At 39.5% G+C, this 25,173-nt stretch overlaps 1 protein-coding gene across 1 annotated transcript in view; it reads right to left on the bottom strand.

The window, feature by feature from the left end:
• SIK2 (salt inducible kinase 2) overlaps nt 1-25,173 on the bottom strand; it is an 811,735-nt gene that overhangs the window by 72,917 nt on the left and 713,645 nt on the right. The window contains exons 10-11 of the mRNA XM_044080995.1: nt 21,777-22,005; nt 14,412-14,693 (exon numbers count right to left, since the gene is read on the bottom strand). Of these exons, the coding sequence (XP_043936930.1) occupies nt 14,412-14,693; nt 21,777-22,005 (511 nt within the window). The remainder of the gene's footprint in view (nt 1-14,411; nt 14,694-21,776; nt 22,006-25,173) is intronic.

The following is a 25,173-nucleotide window of genomic DNA, read 5'->3' as shown; positions in this document are numbered from 1 at the left end:
ACATTTTCCAAAAGGAATTTAATTGCTATGATCTCTGCAAATGTTATACCAAAGAATACTACTGCAATGATATTGTTACTGTGACTAACATAACAGGAATTGTAAATTCTATAAACGATAAATCACACTAAATATCCTGAACTTATGGGAGTCCGACATCTGCCACTTACAACATTATATCTTATTTTTAGTTTTCTTGTAACACATTACTGTAACTTCAGATACACTGTAGATACTAAGCAAGAAAACAAGTTCCTTAAATCTATCCCAGACATTAACTCCTGGGTGAAAATTGTAACTGAATCCTTCCTCAGACTACTGTATGAAGTAGTCTCAGGAAGTATCCACTTAGATATCTCATCAGGAATTTAAATGGTGGGAGATGGACTTAAAGAGCTCAATATCTTACACGGTCCCTACAGTGTTTGTGAAGCTACATTACTTTATGTTGAAATACTGTACTGTAGTACATTTGACATTAAGAAGTCTTTCACCTGGCAAACGGTCCTTGTCCTTTTATAACGTGACCTTAAAATATTATTATCTTTAATCTTATTACTCTCTGAGTGTAGAAACACATTATAAAAGAAGAAAACAGAGCTAAGTTTACAGCCCTAATTATTTTTGGGTGTCAACATGGTAGGTTATGGATAACATTAAGGGAGAAAGACTTGAGAATCTGTGCAGCAGCTGTACATTTGAGTGAAAGGGCAGTACAGACTTTTAACATGCTACTAACAAGCGAAGCAGAATGTATATGGTATTTATATTGGGAACATTCTTTGCAGCTTCTTCTTCTTTCGAGTTTTCCCAGTTAGGGGTCGCCACAGCGGATCACCTGTCTGCTCATGACTGGCAGTGGAGTTTTACGGTGTCGAGTTGCCAGCCCGGCACCCAACCTTCCAAAGAAGGTACACACATGCACGCACTCACACCTAGGGCCAATTTGGAGTATCCAATCCACCTATAGCATGTCTTTGGGATGTGGGCGGTAACCGGAGCACCCAGAGGAAACCGACGTGACCACAGGGAGGACATGCAGACTCCGCAAAGAAGGCACCCCAGCCGAGGATCGAACCTGAGCGCCTCTTGCTGTGAGGCGGCAACGCTAACTGCTGCACCAGGGAACATTCTTTGTAGCTATTCCCTATAAAATCAATGGACATCCTAATGAATGGCAAGTCAGACAGCTGAGCAGCAGGATCTGGTGGAATATTCTAGAGACTAATCAGTAGGGGAACACAGACACTACAGGAAGAGCAGATCAGGACAGTAAGGATACTTAACTAAAATGGAGGGTTCTTTATGGGGTGAATAAAAGTATAGCTTATTGTTCAGAAAAACCATGTTAAAACAAAACCTGTTTTATTAACTTTTAAGTGAATTAGAGATGAGTAATATTTAAAAATTTCCTGTAATTTTGGGAACTCTGTCCCTCATTACTTGCTGGCATTGTTCAATACGCTTTAGCAAAAATGTTGAGAGGTATGGTTAGAAAGGCTGTGTATTTTCACACCAGGGTACAAGAAAGAGATAGGTGAAATGATCAGACAGCACAACGTTATTAGGGGATGGAAGCATAGTTCTTTAAGAGGAAGGACAAGGGGACAGAAGAGGTCAAAACTGCTGCCGGAAGCACACAATTGAAAACTGACCTGTATTCTTATTTTGGTAAATGTACTGACTGTCATAGTTCAAAAGTTCAGAAATTAACTTTCTGACCCCAGATACTTCAACTCCTAGTTTATGATCTCTTGCATTTGTCACAGCTTGGGGAGTATTTTCTTTCCGAATTGTGGTTTTTGATTATATTAAATATCTTGAGACGTGAAAGATGCAGTGGAGACTTGCCCCAGAAAAAAACACGTCTAAACTGCAGCAGATAGAATGTCCTTTCAGTCTTTTTATGGAAGGATTGCAAGAGCTTTGAAACAGAATAATTGTTGATATTTTTCTAAGTCTCCAAAATTCACAGGCTGTAATTCTAATTCTTGTTTACATATTTGCTTCTTTTGGGATACCAGAAATAATTAGTACAGATAACTGCTCACCTTTTAAAAGCCATCAGTTTAAAGAGTTCTACGAGTGTCAATTAAAAAAAGGAACTCCACTTTGGCCACAAGCCCAACCCAAGTGGAATACTTTATACAAAATGGAAACAAAGCAATAGGTATTATCAAATCCAAAGAAATTTGCTCAAAACAACAATCAGACTGTATCTTGCTAGCCTTAAAGACATTCATCCTGTTGTTGTACAGACACTCATATAGGTTGGGTTTCATAGGTAGGCTCTTCGCTCGAGGCATTGGGCATTTAGCCTAAGCCTTTGTTAGTTTTATGCACGCCCTTTAGTTTGGGTGGGAACTATATACATTATTTTTTGCTGTGTCTCTGTGAGAGGTGACACTGGGGGTATATCTGGGTGCGATCATCCATCTCATCCCCATTGTTCAAGATTTCTTGAAGCGCCAGAGCTCGCCCTCACATATATACGAGGATTTTTTTTATTCCATAGAGTCTTTGTCTTCTGGTGATGATCTCCCTCCAGCCAACACTCCTATTAATAAGAGTGTCGGTTTTAAGTCTCTCGCCCTTGTGGCCTTGACAAGCGAGCAAGGTCACCTCTGAGGGCAGCATTTCAGTGCTTTGCAGCTTTTTTTTGTTGTTTGAGGCCCTTTGTCCTTTTGGTGAGGAACTTTGGTCGGGTGCCAGCTAATGGGTTTGTCTACTTGTGATACATTCCGAATGGGGTGTGAGGGTCATTCGTATGGGATGACTATGACCTCCTTGATCTGACTGGTATGGGAACTCATGGAGACTCCATGATGATGAGAAGGTCTTCAAAAGGTGGGCAATGTTGTCGAATGACGAGCTACATCCTTAATTGGGTCCCTACTACCCCTCACCTGGGAACCTCGGGTCCCCAGGTCCCTGATAACTTCTTCTGTTGCCACCTATGATTTCACCTATTTGGTAGTAGGGGTTTTTCTTTTTTTTTCACATATGACTATGCATTTTTGGCATTTAACTATATGTTCTGGCACTTGGGACCAGTTGATATGACTGTGTTCTGTTCTGAAGGATATCTGTGTTGTTTGCAGTACTATGGCGCTGTTTGCAGTCATCTACCAAACTTTGTCAGCATAACCCTCCCTGTGTTGCTTGTACTTGGAAGTAGAGTGTGAAAGACAAGTGGAGCCCTGGAGATACCTGTGGTACACCCACTTGTTTGGAGCTTTGATCTGACATGGAACCCAGCAACTCTGACCCTGTGTGGCTGTTTGTCCTCCCCCAGTTTTGCACAATTGTCTTGGTGATGTGGTAGGCAATTTTCAATGTTTTTCAATGATGGGTATTGGTATTGGCCCTTCGGCCTCCAGATCGAGGGGTAGAGCCTGATGGACTGCCTTTCCCTCATCAATGGCTTTGACTGTTTTTGAAAAAAACCAGTCAACCAAGGCAGGCATGATCTTTGACAAACACAAAGCCAAATGGGATGGATCAAAGTCTGCAAATTTTATGTCTTTTTTTATGAGGTCCATTATGATCCTCTCTCCATGGCTGCAGAGAAGGCTTGTCAGAAAGCTGGGCCGCGGTAATTTCCAGGGTCGGTGGAGGCACTCTCACGTTGTTTTAAGCACAGCTTCAGAAAGTTGACAGCTTCCATAACTATACCTTATTATGAAGAGATAAAGAAAAAGGAACAGATGAAGGAGGATAACATAAAAAATATGCTCATGTCAGAGGGTCAAGGGCAGAAGTAAAAACACCATAAGCATGTCTTTATCAAAATCAAACCCTAAAAGGGACATTGTTTACAGTGATAAATAGAAAACACATTGCTATTAGACACTGTTAATTTCTCAAACCCTGGCATGACATTGACTGAGGTAAGAATAGTTATGAATGTGAGTCTAGTGATTCAGCAAATGGCAGCTCCATTGACAGATTATTTAACAGTACAACAGATATTCTCAGAAGGTCCAAACTTAACTTCTTAAATGCTTATATTTGCACATTTGCCACCAGATATAATATTATTAATAATCTTACTCTATATGTTATCTAAAAGTAATGCACAAGCCATTATTTGAAAAAAAATGTTTCTTTTTAACAAATTCATTTTTTTCTCTATAGATGCAACATATTTCAAACTTCCACAATTAGTGTATATCTATATGTGACAGACTCAATACATTTGTTCCTACATATAAAGAGCACTTTAGGCCAATTACATTTAAAACAGTGGCGATACAGTAACCCTTTGTTTTATGACCAGCTACAGAAATATGCCAAATGTTCACGATGTCAAGATAACTGGAAGAAGGATTGCCACATTTGGCTAGAAAGCAACACTATAGTAAACAGATTACATACTTATATATTGTACAGAATATTATTACTGCATGAAGAGCCTTTGGGGTGTTTTTTACTCAAGAAAGTACTGAGGAAAGTGGAGTGTGGCAGGAGAAAATGTTATGTTAACAGAGTCTCCATAGGTTTCACATAATTGCTTTACCAATTCCATACCTGGAAGTACTTATTTCAAGCCCCTTCTCCAGTGTAAGCAGTTTGAAATTTCCAGGTTGTGATCTCACTCCGTCTCATTGCATTTACACCAAATTTATCTTAACAGGTTTAAGCAAAATGTTTTTGAAATGTAAACTAATTACTAGTGTTTACTGCTTAGTTTTTGGAACATCATCAGTTAATCCCACATAGCTGTAACATGTTTGTGTACAGCAGAAAGTCTCACTGAAGACATTCCCAGTGTCTGTTAAAAGTCAGAGAATCAGAAAACCACAGGTCAGACAACAATTTTTAGTGTAACAGTTCTGTCATGATTGTGGTGCCATTACAAACATTAATGTTAGTTTTATTAAGTATTTTCAAATATTCCATGGATGCAGAATCAATATTCACTAGTGTGAGAATGAATGAATATCAATATATGTCATGGTGAGAACAGAACTTGAGTCATCCATGAAACAAATCTAAAATAATAAAGTACAGCTTTGTGTGTCTCACTGTTGGTATGTCACTCTTCTTAGAGGATTTAGCAGCAAGATTGCTTTAAAACTGTAGGATAGGATTAAAACATCATCCACAAGCCAAAACTGGTGACTGGGGCTTTCCTGACATTAGAATAAGTGGTCAAGCACACATCTGTAAACACAGAATACAGGTAGACTTCTGATATCTCCAGGTGTCTTCTCTTCCGAAAAGTGAATTGCGGTTCATAACTAGTACAGAACATGGGCATGAAATGGCCATGGGTGAGCAACAAACCAGGGAAAGAATCTAAAAGTATAGGTTCATGAATTATGCTTGAATCTAATCAGGTAGCTCTCATCCATTGCCCTGTAGGCGATACCGTTGTGCTTCATGGGAGATAGAGATACTGCTCAAAAGTGAAGATTCTAAATGTTGTTGTTAAGCAGTTGACATCAGGATGGCTTTTTGATTAGGCGTGTTCATGACTGTAACATTGCAACTCATCTAACAGTGTAGTGGAGTGTGCTCTGTCAAATCTGTTTTAGGCTGTATTCATTATTTATGTGATTGAAGAAAGCTGCACCCATTTGTGCAGCACCTGAACCACCTGTAGCATAAACATATTTACTGCCAGTGTGTGATCTACCATAAAAAAATTACTGAATTGTAGTTTTTTTGTCTACTTTCATATCCACAGACACAGCACTTCACTCCCAGACCCACATCTTGGTAGCCAGCTCAGTGAAATAACAACTTTAATTTTTTGTACCACAGAAAGACATTCAGTTGCATTTACAGTGATGTACGCACTTAGTGTGCTGTCTCATGGCAATACATTGTGGTGTTACTTGCTCAAGGCTGACCAAGCTCTCTATTTGCAGTAAGTGGTACACATTACACACTGGATGACATATGTAAACATTACTAAAATTTACTCTTTGGTGAACTTTTCAAGAAGTTAAAGGAAATGTAGTAATATGAGTTCTCATACCAGATAAATGCACATGCTTTTCTAGTGACTCAACTTATAATATCTCAGGGCTCATTCTGTAACAGAATATAAAGGGTAGTAGGCAAGCAAATAGATTTTGTTAGTATTTTTTGAACAAGCAAAGTTAAGCTGAATAGCAAGTTGTGCCTCCAGATATACCTAAGGCATAAAAAAAAAAAAAAGACTCAAATCGGGTAGACATCCATTCCTTTGAGAGGCAATTATGACAAAATGGAGCAAGCAGAATGACAAGGGGCCACTCAGAAAAAAATGTTATATCAGTGAAAATGCTTATTTATGAAACATAGTTATAAAAGCACTTCAGATTGCATCGACACTACATGCTACCTGAATAATTTTGTTCTACAGGAGGCATTTCTTATGACACACCTTTGACAAACCCTTTTTAAACTCATTTTTGGAAAAAAAATGTCTCTATAGCATTGAAACATTGACTGGTGAGAGTTTCTCATCCACTTACAGATCTTAATTAGGGACAATTACATTACAAAAATCTGACACAGTCGTTTACCAACTATGATTGTTTGGAATTGTTCAAGGAAGAGAACAAGAAATTATTTGAATACAAGACATTGATAAAAAATAACATGAGACGTTGTAAAGAAAAAACACACACCAAGTCTGCTTTGACAACAAAGTGCTTCATATACCAGTACAGATTAAGAAGTGTGAGAGACAAAAAGGCAAAAAAACCTCTACATTGTCATTCATGTTTTTGTTTAAGCAGGCGACACACAATTCTGCACTAAGGATAGAAACTACAAGAGGTACAGAATAGCTCTTGAAGAGCTACAGGGAGAGGAATGGAGAAAATGTAAGCTCTGTGGTAACTCTCACTCTGTCTGAAAAGTGCAGATCTACAACTCAAACCACTCCCTAAATGGACATTGTCTCAAAACAGGGAAAGGAAGAACCAGAGACATGTGGTGTTCTGGAATCATACCAGGTCCAATAACTAGCATCTGAAATATGCTTGTTTAGGGGACTACAGAACATGTATGAAAGGAATGACATGTAGTTACTATCTAGCATGAATGCAAGATGTATCTGACCCTTTGCACTGTGCCTGACATTGGTTATAGGTTCATAGGTAGGTACTAGGCTATCGGCCATGGGGCCTATACAAGCCTAGCCAAAAAGGTACCCTGGCTTTTGCCACCCAAGAAAGTTATTTTCCTGTGCCCCTGTCAAGCAGAACCACAGAAGTGATCCCCGGGGTGAATTTCCTATTACCCATCCAATCATCAAGATTTTTCTTGAAGAGTGCTAATGAGGAGCTCTGTTTGACATAGACAGGTAGTCTGTTCCAGATTATGGGAAGTCTCTGGGACAGGAATCTATCCCTCCAGCATGTTCTGTTTATTGTGGTGACAAGGTTTAGGTCCCTAGAGTGTGTAGCTCGGAGGGATTGGGATTTCTTTAAGTGGAGCATGTCCAACAGCTCTGGGTTTGACATAGCTTTGTATGTTAGGCAGAGATCGCCTCTGAGTAGGCAATATGCGACTGAGTAAAGCTGGAGTTTTTTGAGACGGTCTGTGTAAGGCATCTGTTTGAGGCCAATAATCCTCTTTGTGAGGTATTTTTGTGGCCTTTCCAGTTGTTGTAGATGTCTTGTGAGGTACATACCAAAAGGGGCGCTGTATTCTATGATGGGTCTAATGAGTGATGAGTAGAGGGGAACAATGACCTCTTTTTTTCTGGATGAGAAACCTTTTGTGAGGAGGTGTGCCACGTAGAAGGATTTCCTGACCACTGTGGCGATGTGATTATCAAAGGAGAGACTACTGTCCACCTGTGTCCCAAGGTCTCTTATCACACTTTCAGTGTTATGTAGACTACCGCCTATGTGGTAGTTCATGGGTACAGAGTTTTTCCAAAGGGGATGACAATGCACTTTTTGGCATTGAGCTTGAGACCATGTCTTTGACACCAGGCATCTGTCTCAGTGAGGCCCTTTTGTAGGATGTCCACATCATTAGGAGTTTCAGTTATGGCTCCTAGTTTGCAGTCATCTGCGAATTTAGATAGCCAAAGACCTTCTGTGTTAGCCTGTACTTCAGAGAAGTAAATACCAAACAGGAGAGGACCCAGGACTGAACCCTGTGGTACTCCACTTGTCACTGATCTGAAGTCTGATTTGGAGTCTGCTACTTTCACAGTGTGGGTTCTGTCAGTAAGCCAGTTGGTAACCCCTCTTATGACATAGGGATTTATACCTAGTTTAGTGAGTTTATCTATAATTCCAGAGTGGGGGATGGTGTCGAATGCCTTGGCGAGATCTAGAGAGGCTGTGTGAACCACCTTACCCTCATCTATGGCTTTGGTGACTACTTCAAAGAAGTCTATCAGGTTTAGGAGACATGATCTGCCTTTTACAAACCCAAACTGTGTGTGGTTTAGAGTTTGAAGATCTCCAATGTCTTTGTTTATGAGTTCCATGATGATGCATTCCATGGCCTTGCAGACGAGGCTCATCAGGCTAATGGGGTGGTAGTTCCCAGGGTCTGTTGTGGCCCCCCCTTTGTGGAGTGGGATAACTGTCGTGGTGCGCCATTCAATGGGCACAAAGCCTGAGGTGAGGCTATGACTGAACATGGTACTTAGGTAGGGTGCCAGTTCATTCTGTAGTTCATGTAGAAGGCAGCCTGGGATGCTGTCAGGTCCCATGGATGCTGTGTTCTTGGCTTTGGAGAGTGAAGTTTTTACCTGTGCAGCCATGATTACAGGAACTTTGCATTCTTCCAGTATAAAGATGGGCCCTTTAGGGGGTAAGAGGGGGGTAAAGTTAGCACTGAACCTATCTGCCAGGATGTTGGCAATATCAGTTGGTTCTGTATATTTAGTGTCATTGTGCTGTAACTCAGAGCAGATCTGAGTATTGCCATTGAGATTTTTGACATAGCTATAGAATGCTTTGTGGTTGTCTTTAGAATCAGTGGCAATTTTGTTTTCATAACTAGCTTTGGAGAATTTTATGAGGGATCTCAGCTTCTTATTGAGGCTGACCAGGGAGTTCCTCCAATCGTGGGATTTTACTCTTTTTTGCAGCAGTTTCTTTCTTCTGTTGTAAAGTTTGTTTATGGCAGAAGACCACCAGATTGGCTTCCTTTTTTTGGAGGATAGCACGATCCATGCACTCGTGTAAGTGCTTATAAAGTGCATTTGTGTAGGATTCAGCAGTCGTACCTCTACTGTCCATCTGCACGGGTGTCGTGACGTTTGCCACTTCTGTCTTAAGAAGCGTGAAGTTGGCTTTGGAGAAATTTTTTACGGTTGTTTTCCTAATGGGGGTGGGAGCGGGATGTGGATGTCTAGGGTGATTAGCTTGTGGTCGGATCTGACCAACGAGGAGCTGACCTCTGGTGTGGAACACCGGTCACCCATGCTGGTGATGACCAGGTCTAGGATATTGCTGCCCCTGGTGCGGGTGTGGATAAGTTGATACAAAGTGTTGGAAAGGATGATTTCCAGAAAACGTTGAACAAAAGAGTTGGTACATGAGTAGTTTTTCCAGTTAATGGTAGGGTAGTTGAAATCACCCATTATTTGAGTGTTGGGTTGTACCTTAATATTTTCCAGTGTATCAAGAAAAGATGAGTGGGAATCCTGGGGCATGGTGAGGGGTCTGTAGCAAGCTACAATCTGGATTGTGGTTTTGCCCAGAGTTAGTCAAACTTGGATAATCTCAGATGCATTATGCTGAGCAACTAGCTTGGAGGTGTGGATATCCTTAATGAATATGGACACACCTCCACCTTTAGTGTTTCGGTCCGGGTTTGGTAGACGAAAGGTGTGGTATGAATTATAGCCTGGTAATGCAGGGGTGCTCTCTGGAGCTTTGAACCAGGTCTCTGTCACTGCACAGATGTCAATGTTCTCCATTTTAAGGAGTGCCTCAAGTGAGTGCATTTTGAGGTTTAGACTTCTAGCATTGAGTAGCATTACCCTCAGATTTTGCTTGCTTGTACCTGTTACGGTGGTGAATTTGTCATTTGAACCTTGCCTAAAAAAGGCACTATAGGTGTGGCAAGAGCGTTTGCCAGTATCCGGAATCCCAAAGGTGACAAGTGCAGGCCATCTCTGGCAAAGCAGCGTGGTCTGTCGATCATGTCATCCCAGGCAGACAGATACTGGATTCCCTTAGAATGACACCAGAAGCTTAGCCAATTGTTAAAGTCAATCATTTTGTCCTTGTACTATGGTGTCATTCTGGGTGATGGCAGGATGCTACTCAGGGCTAGGGTCATACTGGCCTGGGCTACAAGATCAGAGAACTCTTCCATGTCTCTTTTCATGTAGTCCAGGGAGGTACGTCTCAGGTCATTCACACCAACATGGACAATGACAGAGTCATATTTGTACTTGTTGTGGAGTGACCTGAGTGCATGCGTTATGTGGTGGATCCTGGCACCTGACAGGCAGCTGACAGTAACTTTTTCCTTGTTTAGCCTGGTGAGTGGAACATCAGTGTGCCTGACTATAGAGTCACCTATGACTAGAGTGTTGGGTACGTTATGCCTTATGGGCTATAGTTGAGTGGCACACTGAGTATGTGGGCTATGTGTCATTTGGGTTGTGTTGGGGGATGGAGGTTGCTTGCATTTCTGCTTTGGAGGTCTCTGTTGTTTGGGCAGATTTGTACTGAGAGCCTCTGTGAATGTAGGTGTGTGTTTTGTGGTTCTGTGTGTGTGTTTTGGTGGTGTAGGTTTTGAGGGACTATGTGATGAGTGTGGTGTGGTGCAAGTGTTTACCTTCTCCTCTTGACTGTCTAGGCCAGTATTTGGTTTAGAGAGCTTTGCTTCCAGTTTGGCTATATAAGTGCATCTCTCACAGGTCATAGTGTTGGGTGGTAGGAGGAGAGGGTTGTCTGTGTACATGAGGCAATTGCTGCATTGTCCCAAGATGCCCAGATTCATCAGATTCATCATAGTAACATATGATAGTACAACCGGACTCGAAAATTTGAAAAGGTGTGTGTGTGTGTGTGTGTGTGTGTGTGTGTGTGTGTGTGTGTGTGTGTGTGTGTGTGTGTATGTTAGGGATACAGGTGAGCACTACACAGTACCTTATCTTACATTTTAAAAAAGCGTTTTTAGTGTGATTAAGAGAAAGGAGTCTAGAAACTCTCAGTGTTAGGAATTTTGGAGATACAGGCTTGAGCCCTGACAGTTAAATGACACAACTTTAAGGAACTCCAACTATTCCTGTAGAGGTGGGCACTGTCAGCAGGTAATAAAGTCATAAATGCAGGCTAGAACATGCACAAGTCAATGTGAACACTTCAGAACCAACACAAAGTCAAAGTCAAACATATATGGTAACTCATGCAGTGAGATTTGAACCCCGCATTGCTTCTGATCATACACTGGGCTCAAAGCAGGCTTATTTTCTTGCAGTACTGACATAAATGTGGTAAACTACCACATTAAGTAGGTTACTTAAACTGTAAAACAATTCTTCTTCTACTTATAGTATCTGTCAGGTTGCAGGAGAGATGTGAACTAGAAGAGTCATTGAAAGTACTAATAACGTTTTGATTAAACAAAATATTTTAGTTGGCTACAAACTATGGCAATGTTTGAATGCACCCACTTAAAAAGACTGTACAGAGGTGAGTATACTTAGCCAAGTATGCTGAAGTCTACTAAATTTTCCGTAGTAAAGAATGCCTCATGTTTTGCTGTTTGATGTACTGAGTGACCAAGAAACATTTCAAAGGCTAAGGCAGAATATGCTTAGAGCTAGTGACAGTCTCACACACACACACACACACACACACACACACACACACACACACACACACACACACACACACACACACACACACACACACACGCAGACACTCTCATACATCAGCGATGTGCACAGTTGAATATTGTTCTTCTATCAATAACAGCGTATCATTTTATTTCTTTTTTAATGTTTTTGTAAGAGGCAGTTGGAGTTAACTGCAAACACGAACATGTACAGATGCATGTTAGCCTAAAATCTTACCATCTTTTTGTCAACCACTGACTTCCATACATAAGTAAATCCCAGAGATGTGTTGTCCTTTGTATAATAAACAGGAAGCTCTAGATATAAAGATTTTCTTAAAGTAATTTACTGAGGTTTTGTAAAAAAAAGTACCTGTTGTGATTGGAAACATATCAAGGATCTATGAAAGGAACTGAACCAAGTTAACCCACAATTTTATTTAATTTTCTTGCAGTAGCTTCCTTCATTGTAAACACTGTCCACCAATTACAGAAAATAACATGTTTGCAGTTCTAGCAGAAGTATTTGTGTGACGGTGTACTGTCTACTCATACGCATGTGGTTAGGCCTGCAGCAGGGAGAACCACAAACTGAACAGTGGTAACTCAGATATCATCCAAATCAGAGTTTAAGAAACATCCTCTGTGATCCATCAACCCAAAATGAAATGTGCACTCATATGTCAGCATCAGAAAGGCTATATGTTTCTGTTCACTGAGAGACAAATTAAATGCATCTTTAGTATTATTACTAGGAATTATAAAAACGAGTTACACACACATTTCTATTTTTATTTTTGATGTAAAATAATTCCTCTACCAAATCTTTGAAAATAGGATATTTAATTTCTGTTAATGAAGTATTTTAGATGCAAAGTACAAAGTTATATAAAAAGTGACCACATTACTTACTTGTCTGGTCAAGGCAGTACTTAGCAGCATGTTAAAAGTATAGCAATAATGATTACTCAGCAGAGTACTAAGGAAGGCAGCTGTTGGGTATTGACTTAAAAATGCGAACACTACATCACATCTTTAGCTGGGTTGTGATTACGGTTTTGGTTCTATCTAACAGAGGTTGGGATGTAATAAATTAGTCACACCCTTGAAAAAATGAAAAGAAATAAAATGGCAGACAATAGTGCTGCATGATTGGGGTTAAGAAGAGTCAGCTTTGTATATTGTTTAATTAATTACTCATTCCCTTACCACCCTTACAAAACAATGACGATAAGGAAAACGTGAGCAGTAGTCCATAAGTATTAATTGAATAAAGCTTCACTGTTAAAAATATTGTGATGTGAAAAGGCAGTCTTGAAAAGTAGAACAGGATAGTCAGTTTGCTTTGTTGTATTATAATAGTGTGCTTTGTGCTTTGTCAGACAGTGTATTTATTTTATTATTGTTCCTGCCCCTGCGATATGCATAAGAAAATGTATGAAAGGTTCTGCAGAAGCACCATTGTCTACATTACTGCACAAACTGTGATATGTGTAGTTGAAAAGATTTTCTAGAACCATTCAGTTTGTCTAGTTTGTGCAGTACTGCAGACCGACTGCTCCCACGTCTTTCGATTTTCTGAACAGAATCTGTAAACTGTTATGGATTTTATTTATTTTATTTTTACTTTGGTTTGTTCACTGGGTAAGTAAGCTGATCCAAAGTGGATTCTTTTCACCACAGCCCAAGAGTTAATACAACATTAGAAAAAGTTAGAAGAATAGTTTTGCAGAATAGAATTTAAAGTAGTAATGTGTAGATTACAAATGTATATACTTAATAGCATACAAATGAGTTTTTTCCATATGTACAGTTTAGAATAAGGTAAAATAAGCATGCATTTTGATGTAGGAAACATCAGGACGAACGTTAGTTAGTTATAAAGGATGGGATGGCAGTATGGGATTGTTAGTGGAGTTAGTTTAGAGGGTGAGAGGGTGGCTGACAGACAGACGGGTGGTGTAGGATTATTAACAGGATGGGGAACAGATGGATTAGTAGAGACTCTAATTTAGTCATAGTAGTAAGTAAGTAAAAAAATGCATACTAGTAGAGTGAAAAGGATTTTTGTTAGCTTACGTTACTGGGGATTTGTGACTAATATTAGAAACGTTTACATAAATAAATATACTTAAATGCATATTTACATAGGATAAATGTAAAGTGAATGACATTCTGTTTAAGCAGTAGGTTGTATGATTTTTAGCAGAGTGTGACTGGTATGTTGGTTGCACCTTATTTACGTGTTTTTCTTTAAATTTCAGACTTGTAAATCTCATAATTACTTAAGTTTCTATCACAATACCCCAACACTTTCAAAATGAAACAGGGCGTGTAACCACATTGGGACAGTAAACATATCAAAGCGCAGAATGCATTATGCTTCTTATGACTTTTCACAGTATACCTAAAAGTTACACTGTCTACAGGGCTGTCTGAGAAAAGAAATAGGTTAAATTAATAATAATGATACCAAAGAATGCAAATATTTACTACAGTTTATTATGCTTATGTTTTTAGTTCTTGATAAATATCAAATAAATAACTGTACATATTACAGTAAAAGCAGCTTTAAACAAGAAGATTGTCAATTATCTTGTCTTTCTCTATCTGCTTTGTTTTCTTAAATTCCTGAAATGCCAACTTACCTTGAGTTAAAGAGGTATCAGATGCCCTTCTTCCTTCGCGGAAACTAACTGGTGACCGATTGTGTGCTTCACGCTTTTGCAAGGTTAATGCTTCCATAGCTGGATTTGCAGGTCTTAGTCCAATGAATGGTGGTATCATTCTTGTTACAGGCTGATTGGCCATCATGACCTCTTTCAGTGAAGGTGTCTCCTCTAGAAAGCTAAGATCACTTTGAATAGATCCCATATCATATTCGGCATCAACACTCGCTAAAAAGGGGTTATCTGCTGCAGATAGTCTCCCTGTGGGTAATACAAATAAAAGAGAGTTTTATTACGAATTAGTGGAATGTTGTTGTGTGACCTACAACTACCTATAAGAGGCTAATACACTGACACAACACAGGTTAACTATGTCACTGCAGAGTCAGTGTAAAAACAGTGTATTAACCTATAATTAACAGTGTAGTAACCTGGAAGATAAATTGTGGTTAACATCATTTAAGAGTTACAAATGCTGTAGCTATACAGTGACCACAACATTATTTTAATAGAATTTGGTTAAACCACACTGAATGATCACAAATTTTGCACAAAAGTACAACTGTACTTTTCTGAATCAGTAAAAAAATCTACAAGGGGTAAATGGACTCTGTTGAGGGGAAAAACTACTACAACAAAACCTGTATCAGGTTTTAATAAATTATATATATCTTGTGTTACTCTTAACACACCCTGAGACATGCTAAGTATTTTTCTGCTACAAAGGAATTTTAATTTTCAATGTAACCAAATTGTGGTGGTAATTCAGACTGTAGCAACATTGAAAGTTTCTGTGCCTTGAAAAATGCACTGCCATGCTTTGCAATTTGTTAGAATTCCGTCTACCATGGTGGGTAGTCAGGATAAGAAAATGCCACATTTTGTATGTTTGTGGGTCTCTGTGTTTCTCTATGTAATCAGACACACTGTGCTTATATTAAAGTTTCTTTCTCATAAATGGAATGGGCTTTATTATCCAAAGAATTATAGTAAATTCTGAGAAAATAATTTTAAAGGCACATATCAAAACTCAAACAATTAAACCTGTTTGTGTCATCACTTAAACCACCAGACATTCAGTTATCAGGTCAGTATTATAATATTCCACATTAATCCACACAGTGGACATAACCTAAATATTGGATATTGTTTGCTCACATATTTTATTTGAATAGCAATATTGAACTTTGGATTTCAGACTATATAATTAATATAAGGTATTCTGAACTACTATGTTTGGGTGACTCACTATGATGAACTGTGCTTGTAAAGCATTTCTTTTACTTATTTTGTATTTATTTTAACGAAAAGCCTGTGACCAATTTTCCAAATAGTATATTTTATGTCCTGCATTGCTCACAATTACTTTGACTTGTGCCCCTGACCTAGGACTAAAAAGCGTTCAAGTCAGTTTACTTATTAAGTTGGCAAAAGAATAAATAAATAAAAAATATGCTTTAAATAAGTTAGAACATATTAATGTACCAAAGTATTTACACAGTGTACATTTATAAAATATGCTAGGTCAATTCCATGAGAGTAATGCAGTTTGAATAAATAGGATTAACAAATTCCTGTTTCTCTGAGACTGAAAACATGAACTCTGCAGAGCTGGATGTCTTACTAAAACAGTCAGTGAATTAAAAAAATGGCCTGCAAAACATTTGATTCTCCCCTCTAACTGCAGGGTTCACACATTACCTTTTATAAGTACAGGACAGCAGTTGCTGTCAGGGAGAAACATCACTAGCTTGCATAGGAAACCTTTTTCCTAAAAACTCCTTCCTCCTTCCTGTTTGCCACTAGTTGTTATTCCAATAATTTTTAGGACTATTACAAAGTCATAATAATGTTCACTACAAATATACCAAAATGAGAGGGGGGAAAAAAAAACACTTGCCGTCTTTGTCTTTACTGGACTAAACAGAATGTTTAGTTCTATACCACAAAAAATGGTTGCACACACTAGGGTAAACAAATGGAGTGTAAATACTGGTGCTTTATGTGTACCTGGAATAAATGAGTGTTTATGATTCTTGTACTTATTACACTTATTATACACAATGAAGTGTTAGTGTTTGGTTACTAGTCTTTGTATGTTAGCTTTCAATAATGTGCTTTATTTTTATAGTATTTTGATGTTGCTATGCTACTGCACCTCCTGTCTGTTACAGGTAATTTTTTGTTAGTTTTCACTGTGATTTTCTAGTGTGATCTTTTGACTGCGCACTTTGGCCTGGTGTGTACACCTTTTGATAAACTTTCTCCATTCAGAGACAACCCTATCATGATGCTTTTGCACAAAGACATCTGACACGATGGCTGGCTGTTGCTGTGGTTGTGCCAGATGCAAATGAGGTACTCTAGGAGGGAGAGGCTTATGCTAATTAGCCACAAGCTCTCTCCCAGAACTGCCTTTGGCAAGGTGTGTACACAGTCAGGCAATTCCAAGAATCACTTGGCTGCGTAATTTAGCATGTCTGCTCCTGACCACTCGTGGTACTGAATGTAGCCAAAAGGGCAGTTCGTCCATCACGGTAGAGGTATGTGCCGGAGAGTTTAGTGGTCAGGTAGTGTTAGAGGGGTGTGTGTACGACTGTGTGTAGGTGAGGGGCTGCATGTGTGAGTAGTTGTTCACCTAGGAGGACACAGTAGGGAGGGTTTAGTCAGAAGCAGGTTAGGTGTGGTATGGTGTGGTGTGTGTGTGCGTGTGTGTGTGTGTGTGTGTGTGTGTGTGTGTGTGTGTGTGTGTGTGTGTGTGTGTGTGTTTGTTTGTGTGTGTGTGTCTGTGTGTGTGTGTGTGAAATGAATACATGTGTATCTGTGAGGGGGTGGGTAAGTTGGGATGGCTGTCATACTTCCACACAGCCCTAGACTAATGAGCAAAGCCTGCAACATTGGGTAGGACAAACCACTAGCCACCAAGGATAACATGTGAGTTGGGGGAGATGCTAGTTACCAGGTAGAACATCTTGTGCCTTAACAGCACTTAAATATAATGTGGAACTGTTGGAAATACTAGATACCAGGAGAACACTTTAACAGTTCTTCCTAATGTCACTTAAAAAAAAAACACACAGTTTGGGTCAGGAGGGCCGCTACACACTGGGGATAGTATAAACAGTGTGCCTTAAAGGCACTAATGAGAATTCCAACCCCCTGCACCCTTCCACCAAGGATATCAGTGCTCTGTGCCATCAATAGACACCAGAGACTTGCTATGAGTAATCAATAAGACACAAACAAAATGAAAACTACAAAAAGGGAAAGAAAAGCTTTAAAGCATGCTCCCTTACCATAGGACACATCAGCATTAGCCCACTATGCCAACTGATCACTTAGTGAACAAGGGTTTTTGTATACAGTAAGGATCTTGAGTATTAATCAATGCCTGCAACAGTTCATGACGTACACAAGAGAGGGACAGGGCACACACCGGCATAGCTCACAACCTTGTATCACAGCTAGATAAAGACAAAATTAATGATGGGAGAAAGCAACGCAAATTGGGAATGATTGTACTTATTCATATTACAAACTAGGAAAGTCACTAGAATTACTTCTTTTACACTAGCATGCATTTACTGAAGGAAATAAAGTGTGAAACTCTTATGTCTAGCATTAATGACAGACTATGATCAATTATCCATGATTTACAAGGGCAGAAAAAAGTAGACATCAGGGAGGTTCCAACAACACTGGCCAATTGTAGGGTATGTGGTGTGTTTGTGTGTGTGGTGGGGGTGTGTGAATAAAGCGGCGGTGTCTGTGCCAATATGTTGCATGGACCTCCAGCATTAAACTACCACAGGAAAGTGCGGATCTGCACTGCTGCTTGTTAATGCTCATTCAGAAACATGCAAATTAGCTGACAATGAGGTCTTTCCTCATGGTAGCTAGTATGTCTCTCAATATGAAAATACTGTATTGTGTAAACAGGGCTTTTTTACTGCAGCCCTTAACGTGAGTGCTGAGGTTCTTTCTGAATCCCTGGGCATGTCATCTAGTGCCCTTGTTTTAGCATTTGTAATATCTGTGTATGGAATCTATGAATGGATGACTATATGTCCAAAAAGTGCCTTCAATCTATGAATCACAAGTAAGTGCATTAATTTGTAACACATTTTGATCTAACTTTGGTAAGGATGGTGTTACTGGATTCTTCCGTGGTGGGTTGTAAATGATTAGATGATACATTCTTAATTATATATGTTGCCTTTTACTGTACATTTTGTACACTGAAGAAGATTGTTTGACTGAAACTAGTCTGTGTCATTTTCCTCTGAGTTCATTAAGAGTTTAGTGTTTATATAATAAATACATTTTCCTTGTTGTCGGCATCATATGGTGATTCAAGGGACAGTCCTCCTACTGTGGACATGGAATTCCTAAAACGTGTTTGAATAAGGATCAGCAGAATGTGGTTGCTTATTGCAATGTGCAAACATACAGAGTTACACAATGTCAAACAGCTTGATGTACAATGCAGAACATACATTTTTACACATCATACTCTTTCCCAGTTGCACAGCTGACAAACTGACAGGGGTAATGAGCGTGTATGTTAAGAAATTGGTCCACATTATTTGAGATGACACTTGTGTTCTGTGTATCTGTCAGAAATGTATTTACTTACATAATGCATGTCCTTCCCGCGGTTGGGTAGCGTTCGAAAGACATGCGTATGTAAATGGGCATGCCTTCGTTGAAGGTTGGGCATCATGCTGGCACCTCGGTGTTTCGTAAAAATCTACTGCCAATCATTAGCGGACCGGAGTTCCGCTGTGGTGACCCCTTACCGGGAAAAGCCGAAAGACAAACAAACAAACATTTATTTATTTATCTATGTATTCTTTGTTGACCAGAATAATCCAACAGGCTAGTGGCTTTTTTTCAGGGGAGATGCCAGCAAGCACTACATACAAAGCAGAAAAACAATTTTGGACAGGGCACTGGTCCATTGCAGGAAACATACACATACTCACTCACACTACAGCATAGCTATGTGCAGTTTTAGGGACTATCAATATATTTAACTGCTTGTCTTCAGATATATGACAAAAACTGGAACACGGTATAAAAACCTACATAGAGATAGACTACGTACAGTCTCTGCAAAGAAGTCACCCCAGATGACAACAGAACTGAAGAATTAATATCTGTATCAAAACAGGTGTATATATTATGTACCAATCTACATACAAATGTGGCCACAGAATCTGAAGAGTCAGGGGCAAAAATGGAAGCTGACGTTATCGTTAGTATGAGTCTGGAGGCTTCATTCTGTAGTCACAGTGAGTGAGCTGCATTGTCCCAATGTTCCCTTTGTAATAAGGAAAGACTACAGCTGAGAGAGTATTTAATAGTGTTGCCCTACTTTCTTAGTTTACTGGGGCTGGTCAAGTGTCACTGCAGTGCAGACTTAAGATGACATATACATATGTAGTTTTCTGACCTCTCCCCCCCACCAGAAAGTGTGCCTTTACAAAATTCTGATAATGAACTTGCATCCCTTTTAAGATATATTAGGGTGCCTGCCCTTTATGTTGAAGTCAAAACAGCTTTGAAATGGTACACTAAGATAAAACAGCATAATTTTAGCCTATGCCACTTTGAACAACAAAATATTAAGGCAGAAATGTTTTTCTCTTATTTGTGTCTGTTTTTTGCCTGCACTTTGTTTCTGTCATATTTCATAATTTAATTTTCTTATATAAATCGATAACTAATCAATGAGCAAATATATATACACACTCAAACACACACGCACGCACACGCGTGCACACACACACACCCACACTCAAACACACACACAAGCAAACACAGACACACACGCACACACACACACACACACACACACACACACACACACACACACACACACACACACACACACACACACACTTTTCTCTCTGATTGTCATTACTGTCAATGTAGCAACCTTACAAAACTGCCACTTTAACTGAATAGCTGAAATGACAATCACACTGAATTTTCCAGAATCCCACCATGTGTGGCAAGTCCTCCTTCCCTTGTCTCTAGCCTTAGCACCTGTTTATCATAGCCCATTGGTCTCAGTTGTCAGAATATCTAAAACAATTGGTTTGTTTTCAAAACAACACTTTTTAAAAGCTGAAAGCAACAATTATAATCCTATTATCTAAATCTGACTATAACCTCCGTTGGAACATAGTTGGACTGTGGCTCTATATTTCTATGTTGACTCTATCCAACTGTTGAGATGAAAATACTCAGTGGTTATATAACACAATTGGTGATATGCTTAATCTTCAGCTTTTAGACATAACCATTACAGCTAAAAATGTTAACACATTGTTTAATCTTTGCTTTCTGTAAATATTGTGTGCATTCCATATTATAACAGAAATGGCTAAGGTCTTGAATGGAATCATATCAATCACGACCCCCCCCCCAGGTCATTAGCCTAGTAACAATCTATAATCTATGAATCTATATGCAACAAACTACCACGGAACAAGACAAGCCTAATTGGAGAGCTTGGAATATACTTAGTACTCTGAGAGAGAGGTATATTAAAGATTAAAAAGAACATTGTTTCCAATGTCTATAGATGGTAAGAATGAGTAAATTTATGGACATCCTGTTTCAACAAGGACATAGGATGACAGAGTGGCAGTCTGCAGGAACTGGCACGGTGCACAGATCTGCATTAGAAGTTGTATTACAAAAGAATGCTACAACTAACAGAGAAAAAGCAGAGGAAGAAGAGGAAGAGGTGTCACAGAATCCTCTCACACCTAAAAGGATTAAAAAGTTTACTAGGGAAGTATGTTTCAGGCATAACAGATATACAGATACAAATAAAAATATTGTGAAGGTAAAATACATCAGGAACCATGGGAAGTACATTCTTTTACGGAAAGAGAACATGCAGTAGCCTCTGTTGAGGTGCTTTTGAGCCAGATAGCGGAAAAGTTTGAGAATGCAGGCTGCATACATCAGGTGATTTGAATACACTGGGGTGGCAGAAGGGGGAACAGATCATTGTTAATCAGACTCCCTAAATGATACCATAGCTTCACTGGTACAAACAAAGCTGTACCACCATTTTGATACCATAGATTCACTGGTAGAAACAAAACTGTACCACCATTTTAGAACCAGCGTTTTTTTTAACCTACAATCTCATTGAACTCCTGTGCACTGTTTGCAGATCAAGAATTCTATTTTTTAGTCTTACACTCCCAATTAAAAGTATATACAGGACACACAAAACTAAATCTAACACATTTTTAATAAGTAAGTTACAAAACAAATAGAGAAATGATAATTTGTTCATGTCCCAGTGAGTTAGACACATACCTGAATTTGGTATCACAACAAGCTGGTTAGTCACTTCTGCAAGGGTATGGCGTCTCTGGCCACACCGGGTGGCCTGGAAGGCATCAAATGCTTGTGCTGGGTCCTCTTCTGTGTCATCTTCTGTTTCTATTCCTTCATCGATGGAGGTTTCCATCATGTTGCTGTGAGAAGATGGACGTCCTTTCCTCACAACTGCAGGAGGGAGAGGATCCAGCATACAGCCATTCACCTAGAAACCAAAAGAGCACTAATATTAAACTGACCACAAAGCTTGTCATTTTCTTCAGTGTGCCTGTTTGGTTTGTGATGTGGCTCAGTGACTGTACCTAGAGTAATCTGGTATGATACCTGGATATGATAGTACACTACTAATCTTGGGATATCCCTCTCACCCTTCTCCTATAAGATGACAGGCCCAAACCAGCTTGCGAATTAGGGCAGGACTAGCTTTGTTCAACTTATATTTTCAAATAAAAGTCATGGTAAATTAATACAGTTAGGGCCATTCATAGCATTTGCCTCATCCAGGAAAAGTAGTGCAGTGCTGGACATTTAAATTGGTTGCATAACATAATAACAAGCAGTAAACTGGACTTGGGTCTTATTTTGACCGACAGAATTAAGTCTGACTACTAGCGCATTACCAGTTTGGTTTAAAACAAAACACATTGGTTAGCACACCTATGCAACCTTCCATTTGTTTTCATTATATATGGTGGGCCAACAGAACAGTGTTTTTCATTTCAGCAGGTTTAACCACTTTTGTGTCATTGCCAGTAGAGAGGATTATGCTCAGGCTCCCTATCATAACCAGGATGTTGTGTGTTTGAGACATGGATGACAATCAATTCTTCTTAAGAGCAAAGTCTGAGAGGTGAATATTTATATCTATGTCAAGATAACATAACTTCCCACATTACTATCAGAAAGACCAGATCATAGTGAATGGAGCTTTACTTGCTTGCTCCTATCTACAAAGTTAGGGAAAAAAACATAATAGCAGTAACTGTTTAATATTCTGGGAAGAAATAGCCACGGAATTTTTATGGCTAGGCTTATATAGGCCCTAGGGCCGATAGCCTAGTACCAACCTATGAACAGCTTAGAAAGCTGTAACTCGCTAACTACTACCACTTAAAGAGTGGCCAGCCTTGGGAAGCAGGTAAACACATTGTTCAGACTTAAAAAAAAAATCCAAAGTGTTTAAATTGGTTTAATGGCTTCCTGTCACTCTTCCTGTCACTCTTCCCCTGTGATTTCTGAGCATTGTTAGCATGAGGCTAGTGCTTAACAGTAATGATATAGGTAGGTACTAGGCTATCGGCCCTAGGGCCTATACAAGCCCAGCCAAAAAGGTACCCTGGCTTTTGCCACCCAAGAAAATTATTTTCCTGTGCCACTGTCGAGCAGAGCCACAAAAGTGATAAGGTGTGCCACGTAGAAGGATTTGGGTTTGGTATAGAAATATAATTGAACACATCCAAATATATCACCCCATTGATAAACATGTCATCATAATAAGAATGGACATGAGATATGTTGATGTTCAACTCATTTTAGATACCTCATCATATGTCTCAGAGGCCAGAATAGCTTCCATTCTCTTAATATAATCCTCCACATCCATAGCCACTAGACCTCCCCCTTTGTCCGGCTGCATCACTCTGACCCCTGAGTGACATAACAGTTCAAGCAAAGCCAATTCCTCCTTGGTAGTATTGAAGCCAACATTCTTCTTGGTTTCGAGAGTAGCACGAATGTCCAGGTCACATAGTTGATCAAAGATGTTGACTGAAGGAAGCAGGGGTGGATTAAAGGTGCTGGGAATGGAAAAAGCCTTTGGAGAAGAACACTGGTCCCCTAGTAGGAGATGTAAATGTGACCTGGACATTCGTGCTACTCTTGTGGAGGATTATATTATGAGAATGGAAGATATTCTGGCCTCCGAGACGTATGATGAGGTATCTAAAAATGAGTTGAACATCAACATATCTCGTGTCCATTCTTATTACGATAACATGTTTATCAATGGGGTGATAAATTTTGATGTGTTCAATTATATTTCTATATCCAACCCCAAAATTCCAGCTTTATTTGGTAACCCTCAGATCCATAAGAATATGTTGGATCCCCCCATGCGCCAGTTGGTCAGCGCTAGGGGGAGTATGACGTATGCTGCAGCCAAGGTTGTGGACACTATCTTGAAAAAGTATGTCATCAGTGAGGAGCATATCTCAAAGGATTCTTGGTCTTTTTTAGGCAAAGTGAACCGGATTCCATTCAAAACCGAGAATCACTTCCTCACTATCGATGTGATAGACTTGTATTTCTCTATCCCCCACTCAGTAGCACTGGAATGGATTCAAGCGATTTTGATTTCGAAACAAGCTCCTGCCAAAGAAATTTTGATGGTCAGAGAACTCTTAGACATAGTTCTTACATGCAATTATTTCTCCTTCAACAACTGATGGTTCCATCAAAGGACAGGGGTGCCCATGGGGGTCCCCTTGTGGGGCCAGTGTAGCAAATTTGGTGATGGCATTCTGGGAGAAAGAGTTTGTCTTTCCTAACCCATTATTTAAAGAGAAAGTCCTATTGTATACCCAATTTTTGGACGATATTTTCATCATTCTCCAAGGGGGGAGGGAAGTAGCAGACTCCATCCTGGAATGCTTTAATACATCTACTGAATTCCTTAGGTTCACCTCTAACTTTCCCATGGAGAAAATTGCTTATTTGGATGTCGATCTGTCTAAGGATAACTACAGGGGTTGCTATATGGCCAACATCCATCGCAAACCTACTTTCTCAAACTCATATTTGCACTTTGAAAGCAACCACCCCTTTCATCAGAAGAGGTCGATAGTCAAGGGCCAACTGGTTCGGGCGGCCAGGATGGTGACACAGGACAGTGATTTCTTAAAGGAATGTGAGTTTATCAGAGGCCTCTTTTTGAATAGGGGTTATCCCGGCCATCTGATTTCAGACCTCTGTAATGAAGTAAGTCGCAAGAGGGAGAATGGGGTATATCTTCCCATTTTGGGCCAGTTCATTGCAGATCAAGGTGTGTTGGTTGACGATACCCGGATTAGATCTACTTATGCCTGCAGCTTCATCACTACTTACAGTTTGTATGCGGGGGCTATTGCTTATATTATTATGAAGAATTGGTGTTTACTTACACCAGACAATCAAGGTCCTTCAGCTTTAGGGTTAAATCCTCAAGTCATTTACAAGAGAGGTTCCAACTTAAAAAACATCCTTGAAAGGAAACCTAGACCTACTCAGGCACGTTCGGGCATGTTCAAATGCAACATGTGCAGATACTGCCAATATGTGAAAGCGGGAACTTATTTTGCGATCAGAGAGAGAAAGTTCAAAATCCAGGGGAGGTTCA

Source organism: Protopterus annectens, chromosome 8.part0, assembly GCF_019279795.1.
Source record: "Protopterus annectens isolate FY-2018-M chromosome 8.part0, PAN1.0, whole genome shotgun sequence".
NCBI lineage: Eukaryota > Metazoa > Chordata > Ceratodontiformes > Protopteridae > Protopterus > Protopterus annectens.
This window is presented reverse-complemented; position numbering and strand designations above follow the sequence as displayed.